At 33.7% G+C, this 23136-nt stretch overlaps 2 protein-coding genes across 14 annotated transcripts; both read right to left on the bottom strand.

Moving 5' to 3' along the window:
- Window positions 1-1404: 1404 nt before the first annotated feature.
- Window positions 1405-6278, bottom strand: LOC110635766 (nuclear transcription factor Y subunit A-3). Of its 6 annotated transcripts, none has more exons than XM_021785210.2 (8): window positions 5941-6276; window positions 5735-5817; window positions 4430-4499; window positions 4125-4278; window positions 3571-3680; window positions 3427-3498; window positions 2155-2322; window positions 1405-2016 (listed from the first exon to the last, which is right to left on the bottom strand). In XM_021785210.2, the coding sequence occupies exons 4-8, from the start codon at window positions 4246-4248 to the stop codon at window positions 1642-1644; spliced, it is 849 nt and encodes a 282-aa protein (XP_021640902.1). In that variant the 5' UTR covers window positions 4249-4278; window positions 4430-4499; window positions 5735-5817; window positions 5941-6276; the 3' UTR covers window positions 1405-1641. The 6 variants fall into 6 exon arrangements, with proteins under 6 accessions (XP_021640902.1, XP_021640903.1, XP_021640899.1 ...); XM_021785211.2 differs by having other exon boundaries at window positions 4125-4262; window positions 5941-6275; XM_021785207.2 differs by lacking the exon at window positions 5735-5817 and having other exon boundaries at window positions 5919-6278.
- Window positions 6279-11962: 5684 nt separating this feature from the next.
- Window positions 11963-22242, bottom strand: LOC110635757 (polyadenylate-binding protein-interacting protein 3). 8 transcript variants are annotated; one of them, XM_058149092.1, is made up of 15 exons: window positions 21905-22242; window positions 18608-18762; window positions 18371-18526; window positions 17896-18026; window positions 17508-17698; window positions 16628-16808; window positions 16301-16537; window positions 15341-15465; window positions 15117-15186; window positions 14951-14984; window positions 14406-14734; window positions 14089-14229; window positions 12797-12895; window positions 12633-12695; window positions 11963-12280 (listed from the first exon to the last, which is right to left on the bottom strand). In XM_058149092.1, exons 2-15 carry the CDS (start codon window positions 18735-18737, stop codon window positions 12251-12253), a joined length of 1917 nt encoding a protein of 638 aa, XP_058005075.1. In that variant the 5' UTR covers window positions 18738-18762; window positions 21905-22242; the 3' UTR covers window positions 11963-12250. The 8 variants fall into 8 exon arrangements, with proteins under 8 accessions (XP_058005075.1, XP_058005073.1, XP_058005078.1 ...); XM_058149090.1 differs by having other exon boundaries at window positions 18605-18762; XM_058149095.1 differs by having other exon boundaries at window positions 18623-18762; window positions 21905-22241.
- Window positions 22243-23136: the final 894 nt, after the last annotated feature.

The following is a 23136-nucleotide window of genomic DNA, read 5'->3' on the forward strand; positions in this document are numbered from 1 at the left end:
TATAATTTTATTTTTATTTTTTTATCTATAATAATTTATTTATTAAATTATTAATATATTTCTATTCAATATATGTCGAAAAAGTAAAATATATTAATTTTAGTAATAATTTAATAATATGAATTATTTAATTTTTGATGGAGTAATATAAATAGAGAATATATTAAAAAAAAGACTAAATAAAATTTATTATTTTAATTATATTAATTATATTTTTTAACCCATGTGAAAATAAAACTACTCTATCTTTACTGAACAGATGAAGTGTAAAAATATTATAAAAAATAAAATTTCCTAATAATCAAATAAATAAAATTTATTTTAATATATTTTCAACACGGTTCATGGCTGCAGAGAAATAAAATTGAATCGCAGGATTTTCTCTCAATTTAATTTCTGTTCAATTTAATTTTAATTATATTCAATTATAATTAAATTTTAATGAAAAAATAAAAGAATAAAATGTCTATTTTGATATCTGAAACCAAACCAAATGATTAATCTAATTTGAATGTAAATTTAGTCTGATTTTGAGCTAGAACATGGCATCACTAGGTTAGACCAGGAAAGACACCAATCCTTCCTTATAACCTCACTCCTTTTTGGAAAAGCAATTTCATTGATTGCAAAACAAGAACTTCATAGTTATGTTATTACGATTTGATATTGCTAAAGAATAATCTCGATGAGAAATTAATAAATCATTCTCTTTGTAAGTCGATTTTTAATGGTGAATTCCAATTAAGTGACCTATCCTCTTATGGTGCCACAACCTCAGCAACTTGTGGTAATGAACCATTCATACGCATATAAAATAAGATGGTGGGAGGATTGGAATTAGAAACCTAATTACAGTGCATATGGGCACCAGAAATTTTTAGCAATCAATCTGCTGCAGATTAAGTCATGTGTCAAAACATAACTCTACCTCCACATGTTAGGCATCAAGTCACTAATCAACTCAAGAAAAGGGCGTTTACTTAAAAGAAAATAATAATATTGAAATCAACTGTCAACTTTTTCTCATTTTGAGAAAAAATTTTATTTTAGATAATATTGAAAAAAATAATTTAAATAAAATCATTTTATTATTTTAATATTATAACAACTAAAATTTATCCAATTTAGTTTTAAATTATTTTCCAACAATTTTTTAATATATTAAAAAAAAAAAGTTTTTCTCAACCCTCTTGGGAGTAAGAGGAAACAAAATTGGAAGTTCGTGACCAGCATCATTTTAGCAATTGAATAGAAAGGTACTTCATCAGCAGTGATTTTAGCTTTTAACTAAAAGTTGAAAACTTTAGCCCTCAAATAGAGAACTTATAGGACCAAAGATGAAATGGACAAATAAGCAGAGCTGCACCCAGAAAATAGATCCAAGTGCTAAAGCACAATGAAGCATTAGTTAAATTTGTCATCAATTACCATAACTTTTCAATTCACATGTATTTGCAGCCACAAAACGAACATAGACACATCAAGGCAGATCATCAGTTTTTGAGAATATGCTTCCATGCAATGAAACAAACAAAATGCAGACTAACTGAGCCAAGGATGACTTCCCAAGGGAACATTAGCAGCTGGGTCTTCTGATTGGTGTCAAACACAGACTGCTGAGATTGGTTGTAGCCTCTTCTCTCACAGAAGGACAGAAACACGGTGCTGGCTTCCACCAACATGCATGCCACCTGGGCGCCCTTGCATGGTCCCAACAACATGGGAACGGTAGCCAGAGAACTTGAATTCTGGCTGCTGGAAGATGTCGTCACTGTTGGAGGCACTCGTGATATCTGAGCAAGAAGTGGTAGAAGCACCATCTCTGTGATTCTCTGGCTGATGAATTTCAGATTCTGATGTATTTCCAGCCAAATGAAGTTCAGCAGAACCTGAGGCATCCAGTCCATGGCTGGTGGGAGTATTGGACTCCTCAAGCTTTTTCACATTAAGAAAGCGCCCACCGGAACCCCTAGCCCTCCTCAGTGCATGAAGGTGCCGAGATTCATGAAGATATGGCTGCAGAAATTTCATATTGACATCAAAAGAATAAAACTTCAATCAGTCAAACAGCCACACTGCCCATCCATTGCATGGCAAGGTAGAAATACAGATTACAAATGTTTAACAGGATAGACAAAGTCACAAAACACATACCTTACGACTTTTGATGAGTTTGTTTTGAGCCTCAAGCTTGGCGCGGTACCGTCTCCTCCTGAGAATTGCATTATACTGTTTAGCATTGACAAAAATGGGTTCATCTTCCGTATATTCAGGAGGTAGTGGCACCCGAGAAGAAGCCATTCCATACATCTGAGGATGAATCTGGTGCCATTTCATTGATAGATATCCCATCAGAGGGCAGCAAAGAATACACATCCTTTTCCAATAAAAAATGATAGTGGTGTACTTTAAATAAATATATAGGTTATTATTGATAGAAGAATCAGAAAATCAGAATCTGAGACAACATGGTGGGATTGGAGAATCCACAAGTTTGAAAGCACACAAAATTTAGTAATTATCAAACACACTTGGGATCATCTGTTTGCACAGGCAGATATTCTCATATTAAATAATCATTATGCATAAATGCCTTGAAAAATCAAATTTCATAATGCAAGTGCTGGGAGTAAAGAAGATTCTCCAAACTTAAAGGGATCAAAAAAATAAGAAAAGCAGAAAAGGAGATGCTAAGTAAAAAGGAATAAGTTATACATAGTGGAACCATACTCCATAGATCTCTTGTTTTAGATATAGAAGAATATCAAAGGTTGGCATTACCTCTTTGCACAAAAACTTTAAAGTGCCAAATAATCGTGGATGCCAAGAGAACTACTACAGAAAAAAGATGGTCTAGAGTCTCGGGAATCAAATGGTGGTACATGGTTGAAGTGGACTCTTTCTGGACAGAGAACATCTCAAGTAAAAAATGTGCACTTGGACAGGGAATGAAGATGATTTTGAAGTTTCCGTCAAACCTAATGTACTCCCAATTCCTAAATATAGGTTCCCTTTACAGTTATTTCAATAGAATCAAGATAATATTTGATATCAGAAAAGATTAGATTATTTAATTGGTTGTGAGAAGTCCAACTATAGTTAACATTTTGTGGAACCACAAGAAGAAATTACCCACATGTCTCCCACACAAAATTTCACTTTCTGAATTTTGATAGAAGTAAAGTTAGGCTTTAATTAATTTTGAGCACTACTCAAATATAGGATTGGTCCTGGATGTTAAAGTATACCCAAACTGCACAGTTATAAAATATTCAGTATCCTGTTGAAGAATCATGACGATAGGAATGATTTCCCACTCAGATCTCTTTTTCGTTTTCTAATCCAATTGTATGTTGCATATAAATAAAATTAATAAATGTTAGAGAGGATGGAAAAGCAGCAGAAGAACGCAATGCAAGCACTTACCATTGCCTGTGGCGCATAAGCAGATAGTAGGCCACCAAAATATGGTTCTGCAAAATGGATGGGAAAGCGGGCCTGAAACGGGAGAATAATATAAGAGTCAACCCATTCTCACAATCCGAAAAGCACAATCAAGCATCAACTTACAATGGATTGGCTATAGTCAACTTGAGAAGGGAAGATAAAATCCTGAGTTCCTATTGATGATGCTAATTTAGGGTCACCTCCCTCAGCCTTCCCATGAGTTTCATTAAATCCTAACCCAGTACAAGAGCAGCTAAATTAGATAATTATTCGGCCAAGCTACAAAGTGCTACAAAACCAAAACGTACAGTGAAAAGGTCATAGAGCTTAACCACCAATTGAATGGAAAAATAAAAACATACACAAGTGTAAAACTTAACCCAAAATGATTTTTCAAAACCCGTTTCATTTATTTGGAATGTCAAAGGGGTACCCATAAAAATATGCACATAATTAGAATCAAATATCCACTAAGCATCCAGAACAGACATTTGTAATTACGAGAAGCCTTAGGGACTATCAAATGAGGAACTTACAATACAAATGATAAGGAAAAAAATTATTTAGTTCAATCAACATTCCACAACCAACTTTCAGGAAAACATTTAAAATGCAGAATATGGTACTAATATAAGAAGCTAATTTTGCTGTAATTATGCTTTATTTGCGGGCATTACCTTCTCCCATGCTAGCTACTTCAGGGTAAGATTGACAAGTGGACTGAGTTGAAGAAGAATCCTGGTCTTGAAAGTGAAAAGTCAATTTCTTGGCACCGTGAAAATTCTGTTGCGAAACCCCCATCGTCAAGCCTATACCTTCAGATAAAGAAGATTGTTGAACTGTTAATTAAGTAGAATTCCCCAATAACTGGCAACCAATAATGTGTGGAGATGTTTAATGGGTGGAAATGATACCAGAATTTTTCTTACACCAGAGAATTTTTTTAAATTCAAAAAGTCTCAAATTACAATAAGAAACTCACCAGATGTTCAAAGATGACCTTAAGCTTGAAACTATATTCCCTTATCGACCACCAAGAATCCAAGAAAAAGCTGCCAATTAAAGATTTTAATAGAATACAATGATAGAAAATCAGTATAACACTTATCTTTCTAAAAAGTAAGTACTACTACTAAGAAATTGCAGCATTGAAATTAAGAAGTCAAATTGGATAAGATGGAGAGCCAACAACCAAGTCAAATTGATGTATGCACTTTGAGAATACCCCAAAGAGGTAAACCACCAAGATTCAGAACAGAATACACCACTTATATGCTAGCCCTCTCCCCTTCCCAGTTTCCCTGCCCCAACCAAGTATATCCAACAGGCTTTATCCCGCCAAAAACTATCAATAATTTTCTTTTGAGCAGATGCTTTTCTATAAGAAATCAAATATTAGCATTTATCAACATGGTGAACTTAACTACCATAACTCCAGTCGTAGCCTGTAGCCCTAAACATATTATTCTCTACATTTCCATGTTAGCTACAAATAATTATGCCAACATTTAGAAATCACCAACACCAAATAACCACTTATGACCTTACTTACATTTGAAATATGCATTGCACAAATGGGCAATATTTGAGCACAACCAATGAAACCTAGTTTCATTATTCAACTTAAAGTAGATAAACTTGCTCACTCTTACATGTTTTCGATTCCAAATTTTACGTCTCCCAGAACCTAAGCTTCATTGGACCACAAATCATCAACATCCAGATTTTAATTAATGGCAAAAGGACCATCAACACACAAAATCAAGGACATGAAAACTAGAAATGAAGTGCATGAACAAGAATTTGAACTGGGACAATCACAACGGAGAATTAATTCACATAAACTAACTCGTCTGATGCAGTCAAAGGGAAAGGAAAACAAATTGCACTAACATGCCCTATCATGCAAAGGCCCAAATCTGAAAAATTAGGGGAAAACAGAAAGGGGATACGAAGCTCTACAGCAGGCGATGGAATTAATTGTCCTTGGAAATAATTTAATACACAGTGAACAAAAGAATCTGATCATTCACAAGCATGAAACTCCAAACTAAAGGGCAGAGAGCTGAATGTAATCTTCCACGCAGGAGTACCACCCCAATGTAAAATTCCCATCTAAAATATGAACCCATTTGGCGCATGCAAAACCTAGAAGTAAAACCCAAAACAGAACAGAAAAGGAAAAGAAAGGAAAAGGAAAGGAAAAAAGAAAAATCCAAAACAACAGTAATCTAAAAGTAAACCAATAACCCAGAACAAATTTTTCTTGCCAAAAACCAAAACCCACCATTTTCAACTTCTTCACCATCTTTTGGCTCAAATGCTAAAAGATATCAAACACTCCATACCATACAGGAAGTCCCCATCAAGCTATAATCATACAGTAAATAAAAAAAAAAAAAAAAAAAACAACACGCCTAGAAGATTAGAAGAGTAAAAAGGCCAAGAAAATCACGCGCGCACACACATACACATGGAGAAATAAGGAGACACCTTTTGGGATACGGTAAAGTGCAGAGAAACAATAAGTGGGTATTGATGTTGGCTTGGTTTTGTGCATATCTCCTTGCACCCCACAATACAAAGCCCCCACAAACACTCACTCTCTCTCCCTCTCTCTTTCTTAAAGAAAACACCACGCTCACTTCCTTCCCTTTCTTTCACCTTGTCTATCTATCTCATTTAGTTATTGCCTCTAGTTCAAAGACTCAAAGATTCAACCCTCCTTCTGCTTCCACCTCTCAAAATCTCTATCTGTCTCTTTCCTTTTAACCATCAGAGGCAACACCCCCACCACCTTCTCCTGCTCCACTCTTTTCTTGCGTATTTTATGTTCAATTTTTTAATATATTTTCTTTCGGGTTATTAATTAATTAATGAATTAATATAATTGGCAATTAACCAGTCTGATTTTTGTCGTTTATTGGCTATAAATTTGCAGTTGGAAATTTCAGATTTTTTTGGTTTCTCTTAAATACCCTCAGCCGCCCTACTATTTTCACTTTTAACCTCCGCTTCACCCACGCGCTTTTTACTCGTCGTGAACTGTACTTTAGTTAGTATAATAATTAATAATGTAATTATCTAGTACAAGGTAGCATTATCCATTCCACTCTCTCTTTTTTTATTTAATTTTTTAATAATTCTTTTTTTTTTTAATTTCTATCCTTTAGCTCAGTGCTGTTGTTTGATTCCAATTGGAATGTCACACTCATTCAAACATTAGATAAACACCACATTTTTTAATAGATAAATAATTAAATACTGTTTCATATAATATTTATTTGACATTGGCATTAAAGAAATATTTTAGATGATTTTAAAAAAATTATTTTATTATTTAATTGTTTATATCACTAAAATTTATTAAATTTAATTTTAAATTATTTTTTAATATTTTATAATTAATATATTTTAAAAAATAATTTTCTCAATAATAATTCTAATAATAACGTCAAATATACCTATAATTATTCAAAATATTTATACAAACATCAATTTTCATCATTTATTAAAAAATTATAAATGTACAACCACAATTATATAATTCATACATATATCTAAATAAAATGTAATTATATAGACAATCCCATTGTAGGAACTCTTTATGATATTTTATATAAAATATTATATTCATTTTTTACTCTTATATATATATATAGAGAGAGAGAGAGAGGGAGAGAGAGAGAGAGAGAGGGTAAACATATTACTTAATTAGTTTGGGTGGGAATGATTATGAAGTTGGGGGTGATTATTGGGTAAATTTCATAATGATCAGTTTGGAAAATGGGGAAGTTTGAAGTTGGGATTTGACTTGATTCCAAAGCTTGGCTTGGCTTTTTTTAGAAGAGAAAACATAAGTGGGTTAGGAGTTAGGGATTTTAATGAATTAAATCTAAACAATAATTCTCCTAAAAATTTAAGGGGGTCTACTCAAAGTCAAGCAAAGAATTCTCCCATTGAGAGAGCTTAAGAGGAGAGGCAACTATGCCTCCCTTCAACCCACATATAAGACAATCTCTTACTATGTATATCAGTAGACTCAAGGATTCATTCAAAATTAAAATTGAATTGATTTAATTTAAAATAATTTTAATTTTATCAAAATCAATTCAATTATCAATTTTAACTCGAAATTGAGTCAAGCCGATTTTTGGTCTGATTTATATATGATCCTTCCATTCATCACCCATTTATATTTTCACTTGTGTGTTGTCTTTTTTTTTTTTTAAATTTATTAATTTTATTAATATTTAAATTTAAAATTTTATAATTTTAAAAATAATTCAATACTAAAAAATCCAAATTTATTGATTTTTTTTTCATTATAATTTTAGTTAAAATGGCAAAATAATTAGTGAAAACTTACCTCTAAAGAAGGTTGATAATATATCAATTTCTCCAGGATTATTTATAATCAACTTTGGGTGGAAAATGTGGATAAAATAATTGAAGAAAAAAAAATTTAAAAAAAAAGTCTTCTTTACTTTTGAATGACCAAAATGCCCTTGCTATAGATTTGTTATTTTGTTCTATTTCCTTTGCGTCTGAAATGGGTAAAGCATTGATAGGTCATTAGTCTTTTTTTATTCTTCAATATTTTAGAATAAGAATTTTATATTTCAACATTCCAATCAATCAACAATAAAATATTTCATTCATAAAATTAAATTCTAATATTAAATCAGTATGTTGTATTATTTAAAAATCAAATTAATTAATTCTTCACATTTGATTCACTGGTTGTTTCATTTAGCTCTTTATTCAATTTTTTTAATCAATCATTGAAAAAAAAAATTAAAATTTAAAATATACTTAAAATATTAAAAAAATATTTAATATTAGAAATTAATTAAATTGAAATAATGTAAATTTATTAATAATTATGATTTAACCTTAGAGGTAGGTAAATTAAATAGTTATAAATGAAGAAAGGAGAACATTACATTATTGTCATTTTCTTGTGTTGAGGCTTCACTTTTGAGAGAACTTATTGTTATTGGCTTTAATAAGGGTAAAGAATGATATCAATGCATCAAATTTTAACTTATTCATTGTGGGTAAAATAAAAAAAAAAATTGTTATTTTACTTCCATTTGAAGAAAAGAAAAAATCCATTAAGATCTCTCTTTTAAGGCAATATCCTAATTTTAAAGTTACTTTTTTTAATAAAAGAATTTAATTTTATTTTAATATTGAAATCATCTTCAAAAAAAACTATTAGATATCGAAATCATCTTCAAAATTATTAAATTTTAAATTAATAAAAATAAAATAAATTAAAAAAAGAAAATTGGTAATGAAATGCTGGGGGTGCAAGCAAGCAACGATTCCTTAATTGGATTCACAAAGGAAAAATGGGAAAGTGAAACCCTCTGTTTATCTCTTGGAAACTTAATGTAACGATTCAACAAAGTCAAGTCTCTTTTTCACTTTTCTTCTTTCACTCTCTTGTTTTTCTTCTTTTCCCCCTTTTCAAGGCTACCGTCGGATCTTCTTTATAACAACCCAAAAATTTTTAAATTATAAATAAAATAAAATAAAAATATTATGTTATTAATATCATAGGATTTATCTGAACTGATTTTAAAATAAAGGAAGATAATAATAATAAATTAATTAATTAAAGTTAATTTAGTAAGTGAGAATAAAATAATTAAATTTTTCTATACTATATTTATTTTTATCATTACTAGAATTTTATTAAATTTTAACATAATAAAATAAAATTGGATCTAATTGTAAACTCCTAAAAAGTTGGAGGACTAATAGTGTAATTAGAAGTTTAATAAAAAAATTCAGAAATTTAAAATGCAGCAGCCCCCCCACACACACTCTCTCTCCCCGACTCTACTCTCTTGCCCCCATTTCCTTCCTGGTCAAGACGGCATCGGTCTTGGCGAGTCAGCCTTCTCCCGTGTCGGAACAACCACCAGATGGCGGCAGCAGAAAAGAGAGAGAAGGAGAGAGGAAAGAGAGGAGAGAGAGAGAGAGCGCGCGCGACAGGGGCCCGACTTTACGGTGTCGTCCTGACCTACTCCGGCGACCATTCCAGGTGATTTCAAGTGCCACGGACTCCCAAGATGATGAACTTTCAGATGAGACCAGTGGCATCCCGTTTGGTGGTCGAAAGAAAGAGAATCGGCAATGGAAATTTGAAAGAAAATCATATGGGTTTCTTTGTTTCCAGTCACTTTTCCGGCGATCCGACTATCGAATCAAAAATCCGAGGCCACCGATGGACTCAGGACGATGAGATATTCGAGATAGTACTGGTTCCGCTCCGATTGGACACCATTTGAAAAAGGCGATAATCAGACGGTCCAGATTACTTGGTGAGATTTTCGAACTTTTTTGATTCTCAAAATTTAAAAATAATTTTAGAATAATTATTAACAAAATTTGGACTTTATTTAGGTGCGATCGGATCGAGGATGACTCACCGACGCCGGGACTGCATTTTCAGCCAGATCCGGCTGCCCGGCAGCCTGTCTCAGAACGTGATCAATATTATAGTCAATCATAGCATTTTCAGATGTTCTGGATGCGTTCCAGGTGTCAGAATTGGCATAGGTAAACCCGAACTCCAAGTTGCTCATTTTCGGCAAATATCGATTTAGAATAAAATTCATAAAATATTCGTGGATGATCAGAAAATTATAATTCCTTTTGCAATAGCCTTATAATATTATTAAGGACCGCAGGGCAAAATTTTAAAATTTTTAGAGCTCGTTTGGATAGTTTTTGCAAAAGGACTAGTTATGGAGGCTAAATTGTAATTTTTCAAATTGTGGATTGTTAACTGTTTGGGTGGGCCCAGTAGGGGTCTTGTGATATGATTGAGTTGTGATTGTGTGATTGGCAGATATAAAAGTGTATTTTGAAGCTTTTTACAGGTTGGGTAGGTTCTAGGTATAGGGAAAACTCTGCCGGATTTTCGGCATGAATTAGGCTGTCTATTGTCTCTTTAGAGTTTTATTTTGACTTAGTACTAATAAATTTATAATTTAATTATTTAGGTGATCGATGTCAGCTATTTTTCTCCATTCAGCAGCCACAATAGTCCTCGGTGTACTGTGAGTAAAATATTAAATTTTAATTGTAATTTCGATATTATTATATGTTCAAGTATGCCCATGCATCACTTATATGTATATATCTATATAGTTAAACTCTAGGCACGTTTTATGTTGCATTCACAACTATTAAAGTGCCATGGATGTTGTTATGGTAATTTGAAGCAGTGTGCGTGAGTTGACGTGCGAATGGTATGGTGTTGGTTATGGACAGGACGGGTAGACACGGCTTGAGATCTTCGCTGGGACCCGATCTTTCGGGGTAGACACGGCTTGAGTTCTTCGTTGGGACCCCGATTTGGTTTATTAAGCGAAAGTCCGGCTTGAGTTCTTCGCTAGCACAAGTTGGATTAAGAGGGCTGTATAAGGGATCAGCTCCCATATATATATATATATTGTTTGACCTTATCAGGTGTGTGAGTGCTCCAGATTACCTTTTTGCTGTTATGACATGAAAATATTGACGATGCTACATTTCACTCTGCAGGGTGCATTAGCTTTAGATAGTTATAAAAATTATGGTTAAAATTGATATTTACTCTCTGAGTCGAACGCTCACTCTTGTTCACCATATTTTTCCAGGCTACAGGAGAAGACATTTTTCAGAATAACCTATTCCTTTCCTCGCAAGTTATGAAAATAAAAACTTCTTAACTGTATTATTATTATCTAAATTCGTAATTTAGAACTCCGCATATACTAATAGTAGCATTTATCCTGTCAAGGACTGCATGAATTTAAGTTTTTGTATTAACAAATGAAAAATTTTTATGAGTTTTGAATAGTTTGTAAATGATGTAACAAGATTGAGCTGGACTCTCCTAATTTTAATTTCAAATAATTGCTGGGGTAAAATTAATCCAAAATAAAATTATAATAGTTTAATTTAAATTATTTTATATGTATATTTATTTTAAATAGTGAGCCTGATCATAGATTTGAGAACAAGAAGAATTAATACGGACCTCGAAACTTTATACCGACTCAGGTCCTAATACCGATCCGATCCATAGGTTAGATCGTGACATTCTTCAGGCAATAAGTTATTTTTAAGAGTGCACTGAAATACGCATTAAATTGCTCTACAACGGTCAGAAAATTAAATTATGCTATACATTACATGAAATTCAAAAGTTCTAACTAGTTCTCAATCAACAACTATAACATTAATATCACTTAGATGACCGACTCCAATATAGTTGAATTAAAACTTACTAATAGAAACTCGACCAAATTTTTATGTTCATCTACACCCATTACGTTACAAGGCAGAATTCGATTTTTTTTCTTTTTAAGGAAAATAAAACTCAATACATATCCCAAATATCCAGTGTGATGTCAACGCTTGAGATGCAGAGTTCGATCCAGGGACATGATAAAAAAAAAAAAAAAAAAAAAGGGAAACATTGGAGGAAACTGTCGGGCAGCAAGCAAACATCTACACCTAAATTTGATCCAAAAACTACCATATCAAAATAAGCAGCCACTGTTAAAATACTAGTTGAAAGAAATTTGAGAAAGCCAGTCATTCATAGTATAAATGAAGCATACAGGAAACTAAAAATCATATCCCAGAATTAGTCAACTTCTCCTGGCACAAATAGGGGTCAAAACTATAGATCTTCATGGACTGCCAGGCTTGGGTCCCCGGAAAATTGTTCCAAGCAGCCTCCCAGAAGTTTATTCCTTGCGAGCAGAATGGAACTGCCAAGAATATTGTCAGATGACTAAAACTCTCGTCCCTTATATGGCATTTCCTGCATCAAAACAAAATAAACCGTTCCGAGGGGCATGATTTTAGTCCCAATTCCTCAAATTCATGTAGACTACAGTTTTATGTTGTGTTTAAGAAAATAAAAATATTCTCCACCCCTCTACATACATGTATACATATATATGTATCCATCCTTCACTAATAGTCATTAATTAGATAATATAGCATAATATGATGATAGGTATAATTAAAACAGATATTTCTCAAATTCACAACCACAAAATTACATCAGGTTACATGTTGAATGAGACAAGCCTATTTTTGTCCTCGCAAATTTTGAGAGATACAATGCAAAATACATCCTCAATTAAAAGAAAGAGATCAGAATCGCTCACAGGTTGGTAACTTGGCATGTACAAGACTTGCCTAGGGTGGCCAACAAGCATATTCTGTCCATACTGCAATCAAATGAATATGTCAAATCAGTATATTTAGATGACATGACCAAGAAAATTCCAACATGGCCTCCAATACAAGTTTCAAGTAATATCGCTCGCACCTCAGGTCCACCTGGATGAAAATATGCTTGTGGTGTTTGCAATGATGCAACCTGTGGATTAAATATAACCGGCTGATGGCCAGTAAATGATGGTCCGATCTGCAAAATTCTCGAAATTAGCCACAGTTGTAACAGGCCAAATTGAACTCAAAGAAGTCTGCAATAACAACCTCTACTATATCTTAAGAGGACATTCTCCCGTCTACTAAATGCACATAACATCGTTCACCAAAGCACTTGTGAAGTTAACCACCCAAAGTTATTACAAAACAATGAGAATCTGGGATAATGGTTCTGATGGCAGAACGCAAAACACAAGTAAAAAATAAATATAAAAAACTTGCTATGACGAAATGGGCCATATTGCTTAAGTTCATATGTAGTGGTCTCCCACGACTCTGATCCCTACTCAATCTCAAGTTGAAAGTCTCTATTTGAGTTTGTGGAGGAAAGAATGGGCCAATATTAGCTGTAGGAAACTGTTAATGTTATAGCATGTGCACAACAAATGGGACTGAAACAAGGGCCCAAATTATTGTACACAACCAAACTTCCTACTGGATTTAAAAATATTTATGTTTTTACCCATCAATCTAGGAAAGCAATCCCCAATTAGAAGTTTGAATCTTTATATTCAGAGAGTTATGAAAGAAGAAATACCACTTAAAGAACTCCTAAAGATTCAAAAGATGGTTTTCACACAGCATCAAATTTCACAAGAAATAATGAAATTTTAGTGTCGCAGCGATCATGCATTTATTCCAATTATCAAATCCCATAAAAAGTTTCTGAATCAGTACTCCCAACAGCCAGGCTATATGGTTCAATATCTCTCAGGAGAGAATGAGGAAGATATAAGTTTAGAAAATGTCTGGGATGAAAAGTGATAAAATAATTAATAAATACCTTTAATCAACCTATCTGATCATAAAAGCAACATGAAAGACCTCTCACTTTTAAGGAATCATATTCAACTTCACAGAAGACTAATGCCCAACAAATAGTGTAAGCCTACATTCATCTAAGTTAAGGTCATGAAATTAGTAAGCATAAATCCAATAGACATAAGCCAAACAGAAAGAAATAACCTCAGAGTTGTCACCAACATTAAAGTTCACTCCAATGGTAAAGAGTGAATACAAAGGACAATGTACTGTTGCACCCGAAGACTTACAACTGAATGGGTGGGGAATAAAGAAAAAGCAAGGATCACCATGAATTTCAGTTGTTGTATTCCTAATAAATATGAAGTGGGAAATAAACTAGAAATAAAGTTGTATTTTAATGCTTACTCCAATTCCCATAGGCACACCATGCATATGTGGCAGACTAGGAATGTTAGGTTGAAAATAAAGGGAACCATCTGGAGAAAGAGGCCTAACAGGAGTTTGAGAAGGGGTGAAACTCTTGGCATTGGGATTTAGTTTGAATTCCTGTAAGCATATTTAAATAAAAGAAAAAGAAAAGAAAAGAAAGGTTAAATTTAGCTTATATGAGAAAGATGCCTGATATAGCAGATCATATTCAAAAAGTATTGTGTAGTCTTCTACATACTCTGTTTATGTCACCACTACAAAATGCAAAAAAATAGACCTCAAATCTATCACACCTTAGCATGGGGATTCAGTGTTGACTTCTCTGATGATAATGAACCAACTGATGAGCTTGGTGATAAACCGCGGCCATTGGTAACTGAGACAGTGCCTACACAATCAGAATGTGAAGATGTAGAACTGACAGGTCGTCCACGAGAATTTAAATGTTGTGCTTCTCCAACTCCTTTGACAGATGGTGCACCTTCTAAAAGTGCAACAGAAGAACTTGTCTTTTCGTAACTTTTTGAAGAAACATTGGATGAAGGAGCATAGGCAGTTGCATTAGGGGATAGTACCCCTTTATCAGAGTCATCTTTCTTTTCATTCAATGATGACAGAGAATCTATGGGAAATAATTAAATAAAACATTAGATAATTATTTCCAAAAATGGAAGAAGCTCGCTGTGCATTATAAGTAATACTGATGCGAGCATCCTGCTCTTCTATGTAAAAAATTGCAAGGTAGGTGACATTTCGGTGTATTTCTTGTGTCATGCGCATGATTCTTCAACTTCAATGGATCGGTTAAAATAAAAGCATTGCAGAATAATTCACTCACCCTCACAAGTTGGCAAATGAGCATCTTCAACCTGCTGTATTTGAAGTGATCACAAATTATTAAAAAAAAAAATTCAATGTTAGGAACAACACAACCAAAAGTGATGCATGAGGCTCCTTAAAGTTTCGTCCAAAAAATGTTCATGGGTATAAGAGTTTTGACTTACAGTTTGCTCTTCTACACACTCCTCCATGCGGTCATTTGCTCCCTGTTCACCACAATAGTTCTCTTGGATCCTATAATTAACATGTAAGAAATTCAGGAACACCACCAAAAAGTTAACAAATAAATGTACATTCTTACAACCCATTCTCACGGAATAACTAGCAATAGTTGTTATAATCATGCACAGAAATAATTAATCCACCGATAAGCAAATATCAAGCAAACCTGCTCTCACTCTCTGAAGTGGACAAACTTTTAGAAGGTGGCTCAGATGCCAGCTGTCTAGCATGCTCATAAGAACCTGAATGATGATCTGCACCCGTACTTGAATGAGAACACTGTGCCTCATCCTGTGTAAAAAGAGACAAAATTATTGCTCAGGTGCCAATACAACTCAAAAAAATCACTAGAAAAAAGAATAAATGAACTACATTAAGAAAAAGTTTAATGATGCATTTAAAAATCTATAAAGAGCCAGGGAGAAAATTTGGCAATTATCTGAAACACATCAATATTGCCATTGGAATATGTAAAGGGTCATTAAGAACTTATCATAAGGACCCATTATAATATAAGTATATAACCATACAGTGCAGTATAGATCTTAAGTATATAAGTGTGGTGATCTTTTTGGTAATTAAATTGACTAAAGAGCTTACCCTCCTGTTTATTTTGAATTTGTAAATGGATGGAAGATAAAAGAAGATAAAAAGAAAGGAAAGTGAAATATCAATATTAGTAAATGACAATAATACCCTTGATCTAATTTGCCTCTTTAAAAAAGTAAGGCAAGAATTGGCTAAAAATTATATCTTTAAACCACCAATTACTTTAAGGAATTTTGAGTTCAAGAAGGATAAGTGTGGTGATGTAAAAACCTCCATTACTGATACTTACTCTCCATTCACCTCTTCTAGGCTAGGTGATCAAGGTACTTTCTGTGCTCCATGACTTATCTTGGCTTCTCCAAACAATTCATACATGTACAATGCTTAAAATAAAAGGTTCATAGCAACTTTGATTTGAAACTGAGGTGCAAGTGAAGAAGTAATAAAAATCATAAATAGAACTTCACGAGTCATGATTATTAACAGTAAGCATGATTGATCATAAACAAACACAAATTTTTGCTGCCAAAATCTTTCACTTGAATTCAACAAATAGAGGATAAGGGAAAGGACCTACCAAAGAAGAACTTGATAAAACTCGAGCTCCTCCATTACTCTTCCCATCGGTCAAATCTGCAGACTTCATAGTAGAAGGCGCAGATGTACCTCCAAAGGTTTCACTATTGCGGGAATCCAACATCATGTCCTCAGTTTCATCATATCCACTATCGTCAATCACTATACCTCTATATACAGATGAAAATCTGGTCTCTTCATCAATATCAAAATTTTCATAAAGTTGGATCCCTCTTTCCTGTTGAACAAATTAAAAACAAAGACATAAGAAAATTCCACAAATTAATAAACCATAAAAAGATTGTCTTTGAAAAGGAAATAACCTCACCTCAGCTAAATGAAGGTCTTGTGTATCCTCACCCTCAATTTCTCTTGCTATTCTCATAGCTTCCTTCTCCAACTCTCTCATCTGAGGACCCCTCTCCAGCTTTGTAGTATAAAGTTCTTCATCAAAGGTGCTTTTTACTCCAAATAGCATCTCATTTGTTTCAAATTGATCCCAGCCCCTACTTAAAAAAAATAATCCATAACTATCATATCAATAAAATATCACATGGAGTGTTAACTATTAAGAGATTAATATCACAAAAAGGAATACAAAACAAATACATACAAATTGATTTTAATTAACAGAATGGTTAGGAAGGGGGAAGGTTGGTTCTAACTCCTAAAAGCTCCCATTTAAAACACTTACTAATATGAATGATTACAGCTTCTCCTTATTCCTTAATCACCATTTCCTTCTAGCTTCTTGCACTCGAAATATAAAGATACAACTCGTGCTTTTGGTCAGTGTACCAACACTCAATGCCTATGACATTGGTTTCACCACATAGCTTGAAAGCATTCAAATATATATATTTGGCTATCAATAAAATACAGCAAGCTAAAAATTATATATATACTGGGAAACTTAACCACTGTTAAGCAACAGATATCCTTTATAGTCATCCTTCCAAGATTGTATTTCTATAATATCTCATTAAATAATTCCAGATAAATACTATAATTCCGGTTAATGGCAAATAGGGAAAAAACAGAAGAAAATGATCACAAAACTACAGGCAGCTGAAAGCAAAGGGAAAAAGTATTTCAGTTGTGATCCATCTCAAGCAGAGAAGTATTCAAAACAGTACAAAAATTACCAAGAGAATATAGGGCTATTAAAAATTAGAGAATATGGTGATATAAAAAATTACTATACTTACCTATTCCGAGAGCCATTGAATATATTCTCTAATTCAGGGCATTGTGGGTCATCTTCATCAGGTACCCATGGTTCCAGCTCTCTCTCCACTTCAGTGTGACGAGATTGTGATATAAAGGAGTCTATCATAAGCTCCTGCTGCTTTTCACACTGGAGCTCATGGTTCATCCTATCCATGGTTATAGACACATCCTGACACCATTGATTAAATCACTGATTATCAAATAGCAAGAGATAAATGTGTGCATGGTATGATGCAACTAAATAACACCCCCTCCCCCCCAAGGAAAAAAAAATTCTAAATCTACATCCATAACTTGGAATCAGCTTCAACCAGAAGATACCAAATATGTAACTGCAGAATTGCAGAAAAGAAAATGTGGCAGAACCTTTGCTATCACTTGTACAACTTCTTTGCCAGGTATAATTAAAGTCTTTGAAGGAGCCCTGCTAAGGGTTTCTGCCTTCTGCCCTCGAAAAGAAACATCCTTTGTCAAGCGAGCCATTTTCAGAATAATTGCTGAAAAGACAAGCAAGTGGATGTTCAGAAAGAAACTGACTAAAGACAGAATTACACATCTTCTACAGAATGTTTAGAATTAAATCAATTCACAACTCTAGAGCTGTTGTTGAGAAAAAAACCTTCTTAAATATATAGTTAAAGAGTATTAAAATTTGATTTTAAATTAAATTTAACATATTTTAGTCATAAGAAAACTAATATAACAAAATAGCTTTTTACAACAGCATCTAAAAATGGTGCTTTTCTGAAAAGAGCTTTTATGACCCCTGAACCTCGATGCCAAATGGGGCTTAAGAACAAATGTACCATCTTTTCAACAACAGAAAAAAAAATGAACATACCAAATTCCTTTTCAACATTTGTTGTATAACATGTCCCAGAATATATGGATCCATTTTTCAGGTGAACTTCCACAGGGTGCCCGATAAGACATGTTGACAAATATACCAGCCGATCACGAGAAGGACTCTCATAAATTCCAACTTTGGTACCAACCACTGCACCAACAAAAAAATTTTAGGAGGGAAGAATTTAATGTAGAGTTGATGACAATTTGTACAAAATCTGATCTTAACTACTTGATCTATTCGCACTTGATTTTCCAGATTGCAGCTTATTCTCCAATCTTGCCCCGCCTTCCCTTTCAGCTCTTCGACGACCAAATCCATTAGCATAAGCTTTGGGCTGTGCAGCCTGTTGCAAACTCATCTTGACAACAGCAGCACCCTCTAACCTACAAGCATTCCATTCAAATAATGAGATGGACCAACGCAGCAGGAGCTGGAAAGAAATAAAATAATTAATTGCTAATACTCAGCAATTGCTGTTTATAATTGTTTTATCTGAATTTTGTATTAAACATAATCACAAAAATTCCATAAGAGTAAGAGTTCTGATTTACCAATAGTACAATGCCAACTACATGCCTCATTTTTTTTTTTTTCTTGACTGGCAAGAAGGGGGTGAGGGCGTGGGAGTTGGGGATAGTATTGGGGGTGATCAATATGGCTGGTTCCTGATTTACAGCATAAAAAAGAATAAGGAGCAACAATAGGCAGTAGCCATTGTCAATGCATTTTGCTACCTCTGTAACCAGGGGTGAGCATTCGGTTCAAACCGAACTGAACCGTTAAAACCAAATTAACCAAAATCCTTATTTTTGTAAACCAAACTGAACCGAACAATTAAGGAAACTGAACTGAACTGAACCACACTAATTTGGTTCGGTTTAATTTAGTCAATTTGTTACCTGATAAGTATTAAATTAATTTCCATTGCTATCCTTTCAACATACACTAACAAGCATGCCGAGTAACCAATCTAAATTGAGAAGTTTAACCGTCAGCAAACAAATTCAATCAAGAATTCCTCAAGTTTAATCTTTCCATTTAGTTGCCTTGCCACAAATCCAAATCAAACGAATGGCCCAATGATAACTTTGATGGCACTTTATTTATTGCCAAATCAAGTTAGCAGAAAAAGGCAAAAAAAATTGCAATCTTGTTTTCGAATGTGGCATAAGCGCAAGCACTTTATGTGCAAAAAAGGATGATTCCTTGGGGGAAAACGGGAACAATAAATATATGGTTGATTTTCTTTGACATTCATCAAAAAAATCCAAATCAAACGATAGTATAAGCAAAATATAAAAAAGCAATCTCAAACCATGGATCATCGAGTATATAAAGGACGTTTCATTGGGGGGAAAACAAACAAATTGATTTATTGATTTTTCAGATGATAGATTCCCTATCGTTTTAAAATTAGCATCAAACCCTTCACCCAATAGTAGTAGAACACTCAACAAAGAGTCGAAGAGCCCACAATTGAGGGAATCAAAGTCTTTGGCGACGGCACAAACAGGACACCACCACCACCACAACCACCAAACAGCATCAATGGCTGTGCAGCGAGGGAAATTCGTGGGAACTGGAAAGAGTAGCGATAGAGGTTGCTCTGCTTGGAACAAGACGGATGGAGATTAGAGAAATGGAGTAAAGTAGCAATGCAATGGAGTGAGGGCTGTGAGGCTAGAGTGATAGACGATTTCGGTTGGGGTGGAATTCTTGGGAACTGGGTAGTGGGAAGGGAATTAGAATTGAGAAGAAAGGGAAATGATAGGGGAGAGAGAGAGAGAGAGAGAGAGATGGATTGGTCTGGGTAGCGAATGGAAGGAAAGGATTAGGTTTTGAGTTTTAAGGTGAATGGCTGAACATATAAAATGACAGTGTTTTATTATTTGGTTCAGTTTTCCGAAATATTTTGTCTTCAAAACCGAACCGAATAAACTGAAATTTTCAAAAATTAAAACTACCGAATTTCCCATTATACCGAACCGAATTTCTAAATTGAGTCAATTCGGTCGGTTAATTCGGTTTGAACCAAATAATGCTCACCCCTATCTGTAACCTGGTTTATTATCATATCAGTCCTCATATGCAACTCCACTTTAGCATTACTAATCAAAGCATTCAACTGCATTGACTAACAAATCAATCCTAATTCATCCTAGCAGAAAAAGGAGTATCAATGATTGGGAGCCAATTTTAACAGTGTATTATAAAGAATTAAGAAAAGCAAATAAGAATTTGACTGGTTCAGTTCCCTCAAAGCACAATAAAGAGTTTCCTTTTAATTTATAGAATTCTTCGTCATCTCTTATTCTCCCCCTTCCACTATAATTCTTCCACAGTGCTCTGTTCTCCAACTACTCACAAGCAGCCTGTGATTTTATATTTTTTCTTCTTAATCTAAAACCTAAATTTCGGCACAAATCTTTAAAGCATCTCTCTAAAACACAAAAATTAAAGAAATTAGTTGTGTAAGAACCTCCTGCAGCCTTTTATTCAATTCTTAGCAATTCTTTGCTTTAATGGGTTACCTTATGCCATAATCCAAATCAAGCTGCAAATGCTGATCCTTGTATTCACCTTTTCACAAAACCTAAGTGACCACAGATTGGATCCTAAACTACATACATTAAAAATACATTCTAAATCTGTTTATCATAAATATAAGTAATATAATGAATGCACTGCTCCAAGCCTTTCTATGGATGTAGCCCTGTACCAAACAGAATGAAGGAAAATATCCATATGGCTGACACCAATTGGATTGGGATTAAACCTTCATTGAGTTCAGTTGAGTTTACATATCTAAAGTACGCAGAATATGGGCGCATGTGCGTTTTAACATCTAAAAAAGAAACAGATCTCAGAAATGGAAACAAGATGAAACCAAGTTCCATGCCAAGAGACATCCCAACTCCATCAGTTAAAAGGGACCAATATAACAGACGTTCATATTCACTAACCGATCCACAGAGAAGGCATATTTAGAAATTATATAACTACACGTGCACTTACATATACACATCAAAGTAAAGTCTGTTGCAGTACAAGAATATGACAACTGAGTAAAAAAGAAGAAAGTGACAGCAACTACAACCAACAAAAAGCAAAAAATGAACAGCATAACAAATGGATTACATCTTCTTAACCAAGAAACCATGGCCTCAGCAACAGACAATACATACATACCTAAAAACAATCATGCATAACTAAGAAAGACCCATTATCATGTAACCATTAAGGAAAGTATCTAACTGGAAAACACTAAACTAAATGCTTTAATGAAAATTTTCCTAGTTTGGTTCAAAGAAAGTGCAACTAATGTAACAAAATAAACAACTACAATTTATCAATCCCACGTTCAGAACCGTTTGAAACCCCTAAATTAGAAACTAAAAACCAGCAATATATCACCCCTACCACTATTGCGGAACTAATTCGCTTCCAAAATTCGAATATAACTAAATGAGTAAGCAAAAAGTAAAGAAATAAAAGATGAAGAAAAAACAAGGGCACGATCCTTACCTTAGATATGGTTGATTGATCAGCAATTTTGTAGAAACCGCCTCTCAAGCTTGAGAAAAGAGCGAGAGGGAATAGGGTCTTTGAGATAGGGTTACTAGGTTATGGGTAAAGGTTTTCGTTTTAGGGCTCGAAAGCGAGAAGGATCAAGAGCACGAAGCACGAGGCAACTCCATGGAACAATATATAGGTGCTTGTGGAGAGAAAGAAGAAAAGAGAGAGAGAGGGAGGGAGAAAGAAGAAGAGAGAAGATTCGATGTAATCGAGAGAGCGGAAGAGACGATGGAGGGAGGAAGAGGTTTTGCTGATTTTTGAGAAGAAAATGTGAAAAATAGAGGGCGAGGCGCTGAATTGAAAAGACCACGAAAGGAAGGAGGAATGATTCAGTGTAGGCGATTCTATAATAACCATGTAAAATTTAAGAATATTAATATTATATTTCCTATAGTTTTAAGTTCATCCCATGATATCGTAAGTTTGAGTCCTCGCTTTTTAATATTACTGTGTGAGTTGCTATTAATTTCAAAAATTATTTTAAAAACATATATTAAAAAATTAAAATAAAAATTTTAATTTAATGTGTTTTAAAGGTAAGAAATTCAAAATCAACAACTTTAACATAATAACTTAAATGGGTTTTGCAAATTGAAACAATGAACATAAAAAATTTATTAGCCAAAGCAAAGTAGAGGCAGCTCCTAATTCCTATTCCAAATTTTTATTCTGTCATTAACTCGTATATATATGTATTCTATCTGAGTTATTATTTGACAGGAGTCATTTATACGCATCACCACGGACCACCACTGCAGTTTTAGCCTCGGCATGCCAAGAAACAGTGAGTTTAGGCACCGTAGGTTGATTAAGAATTGTGAATTTGATGTGAATCTTCAAAATTTCAAATATAAATGATTCAGTGCACTTACTATGCTCACAGAACAGAACCAATATTTTGAATTTTCAGCCGTTGATCCAATAGCTGAAAGTTCATGTTCATGGTGATCTCTGATCACATACACAGAATCATTATCATTTTCATAAAAGTGGGAACTTTCTTGTTTCCTTTTGATGTTCTGGGGAAAAAAATTAATCACATGATAAAAGATGGTCAAAGTATGTTGATTTTTCAGAAACAGTCTGCACATAAAAAAGGTTCTGATTCCCATAACAGGCAAAAATTCCTGATGTTCATTGGTAGTAGCTTTTTCAGTCATCCAAAGTGGGAATAATATGAG

This window comes from Hevea brasiliensis, chromosome 6 (assembly GCF_030052815.1).
Source record: "Hevea brasiliensis isolate MT/VB/25A 57/8 chromosome 6, ASM3005281v1, whole genome shotgun sequence".
NCBI classification, from domain to species: domain Eukaryota; kingdom Viridiplantae; phylum Streptophyta; class Magnoliopsida; order Malpighiales; family Euphorbiaceae; genus Hevea; species Hevea brasiliensis.

Bases quoted from the DNA above. Each gene is read 5' to 3' on its own strand.
- LOC110635757 (XM_058149090.1), bottom strand. From the start codon at position 18,737: ATGAGTTTGCAACAGGCTGCACAGCCCAAAGCTTATGCTAATGGATTT. The intron at 16,809-17,507 runs GTAAGTATAGTA...ATTTTTTTTAAG, and splicing joins TTCAATGGCTCTCGGAATAG to TAGGGGCTGGGATCAATTTG. The intron at 12,281-12,632 runs GTGAGCGATTCT...GTTTTGATGCAG, and splicing joins ACATGCCAAGTTACCAACCT to GAAATGCCATATAAGGGACG.
- LOC110635766 (XM_021785207.2), bottom strand. From the start codon at position 6,007: ATGCACAAAACCAAGCCAACATCAATACCCACTTATTGTTTCTCTGCA. The intron at 4,279-4,429 runs GTGAGTTTCTTA...ACAGTTCAACAA, and splicing joins AGGTCATCTTTGAACATCTG to TCTTCTTTATCTGAAGGTAT. The intron at 2,017-2,154 runs GTATGTGTTTTG...AAATTTCTGCAG, and splicing joins AACTCATCAAAAGTCGTAAG to CCATATCTTCATGAATCTCG.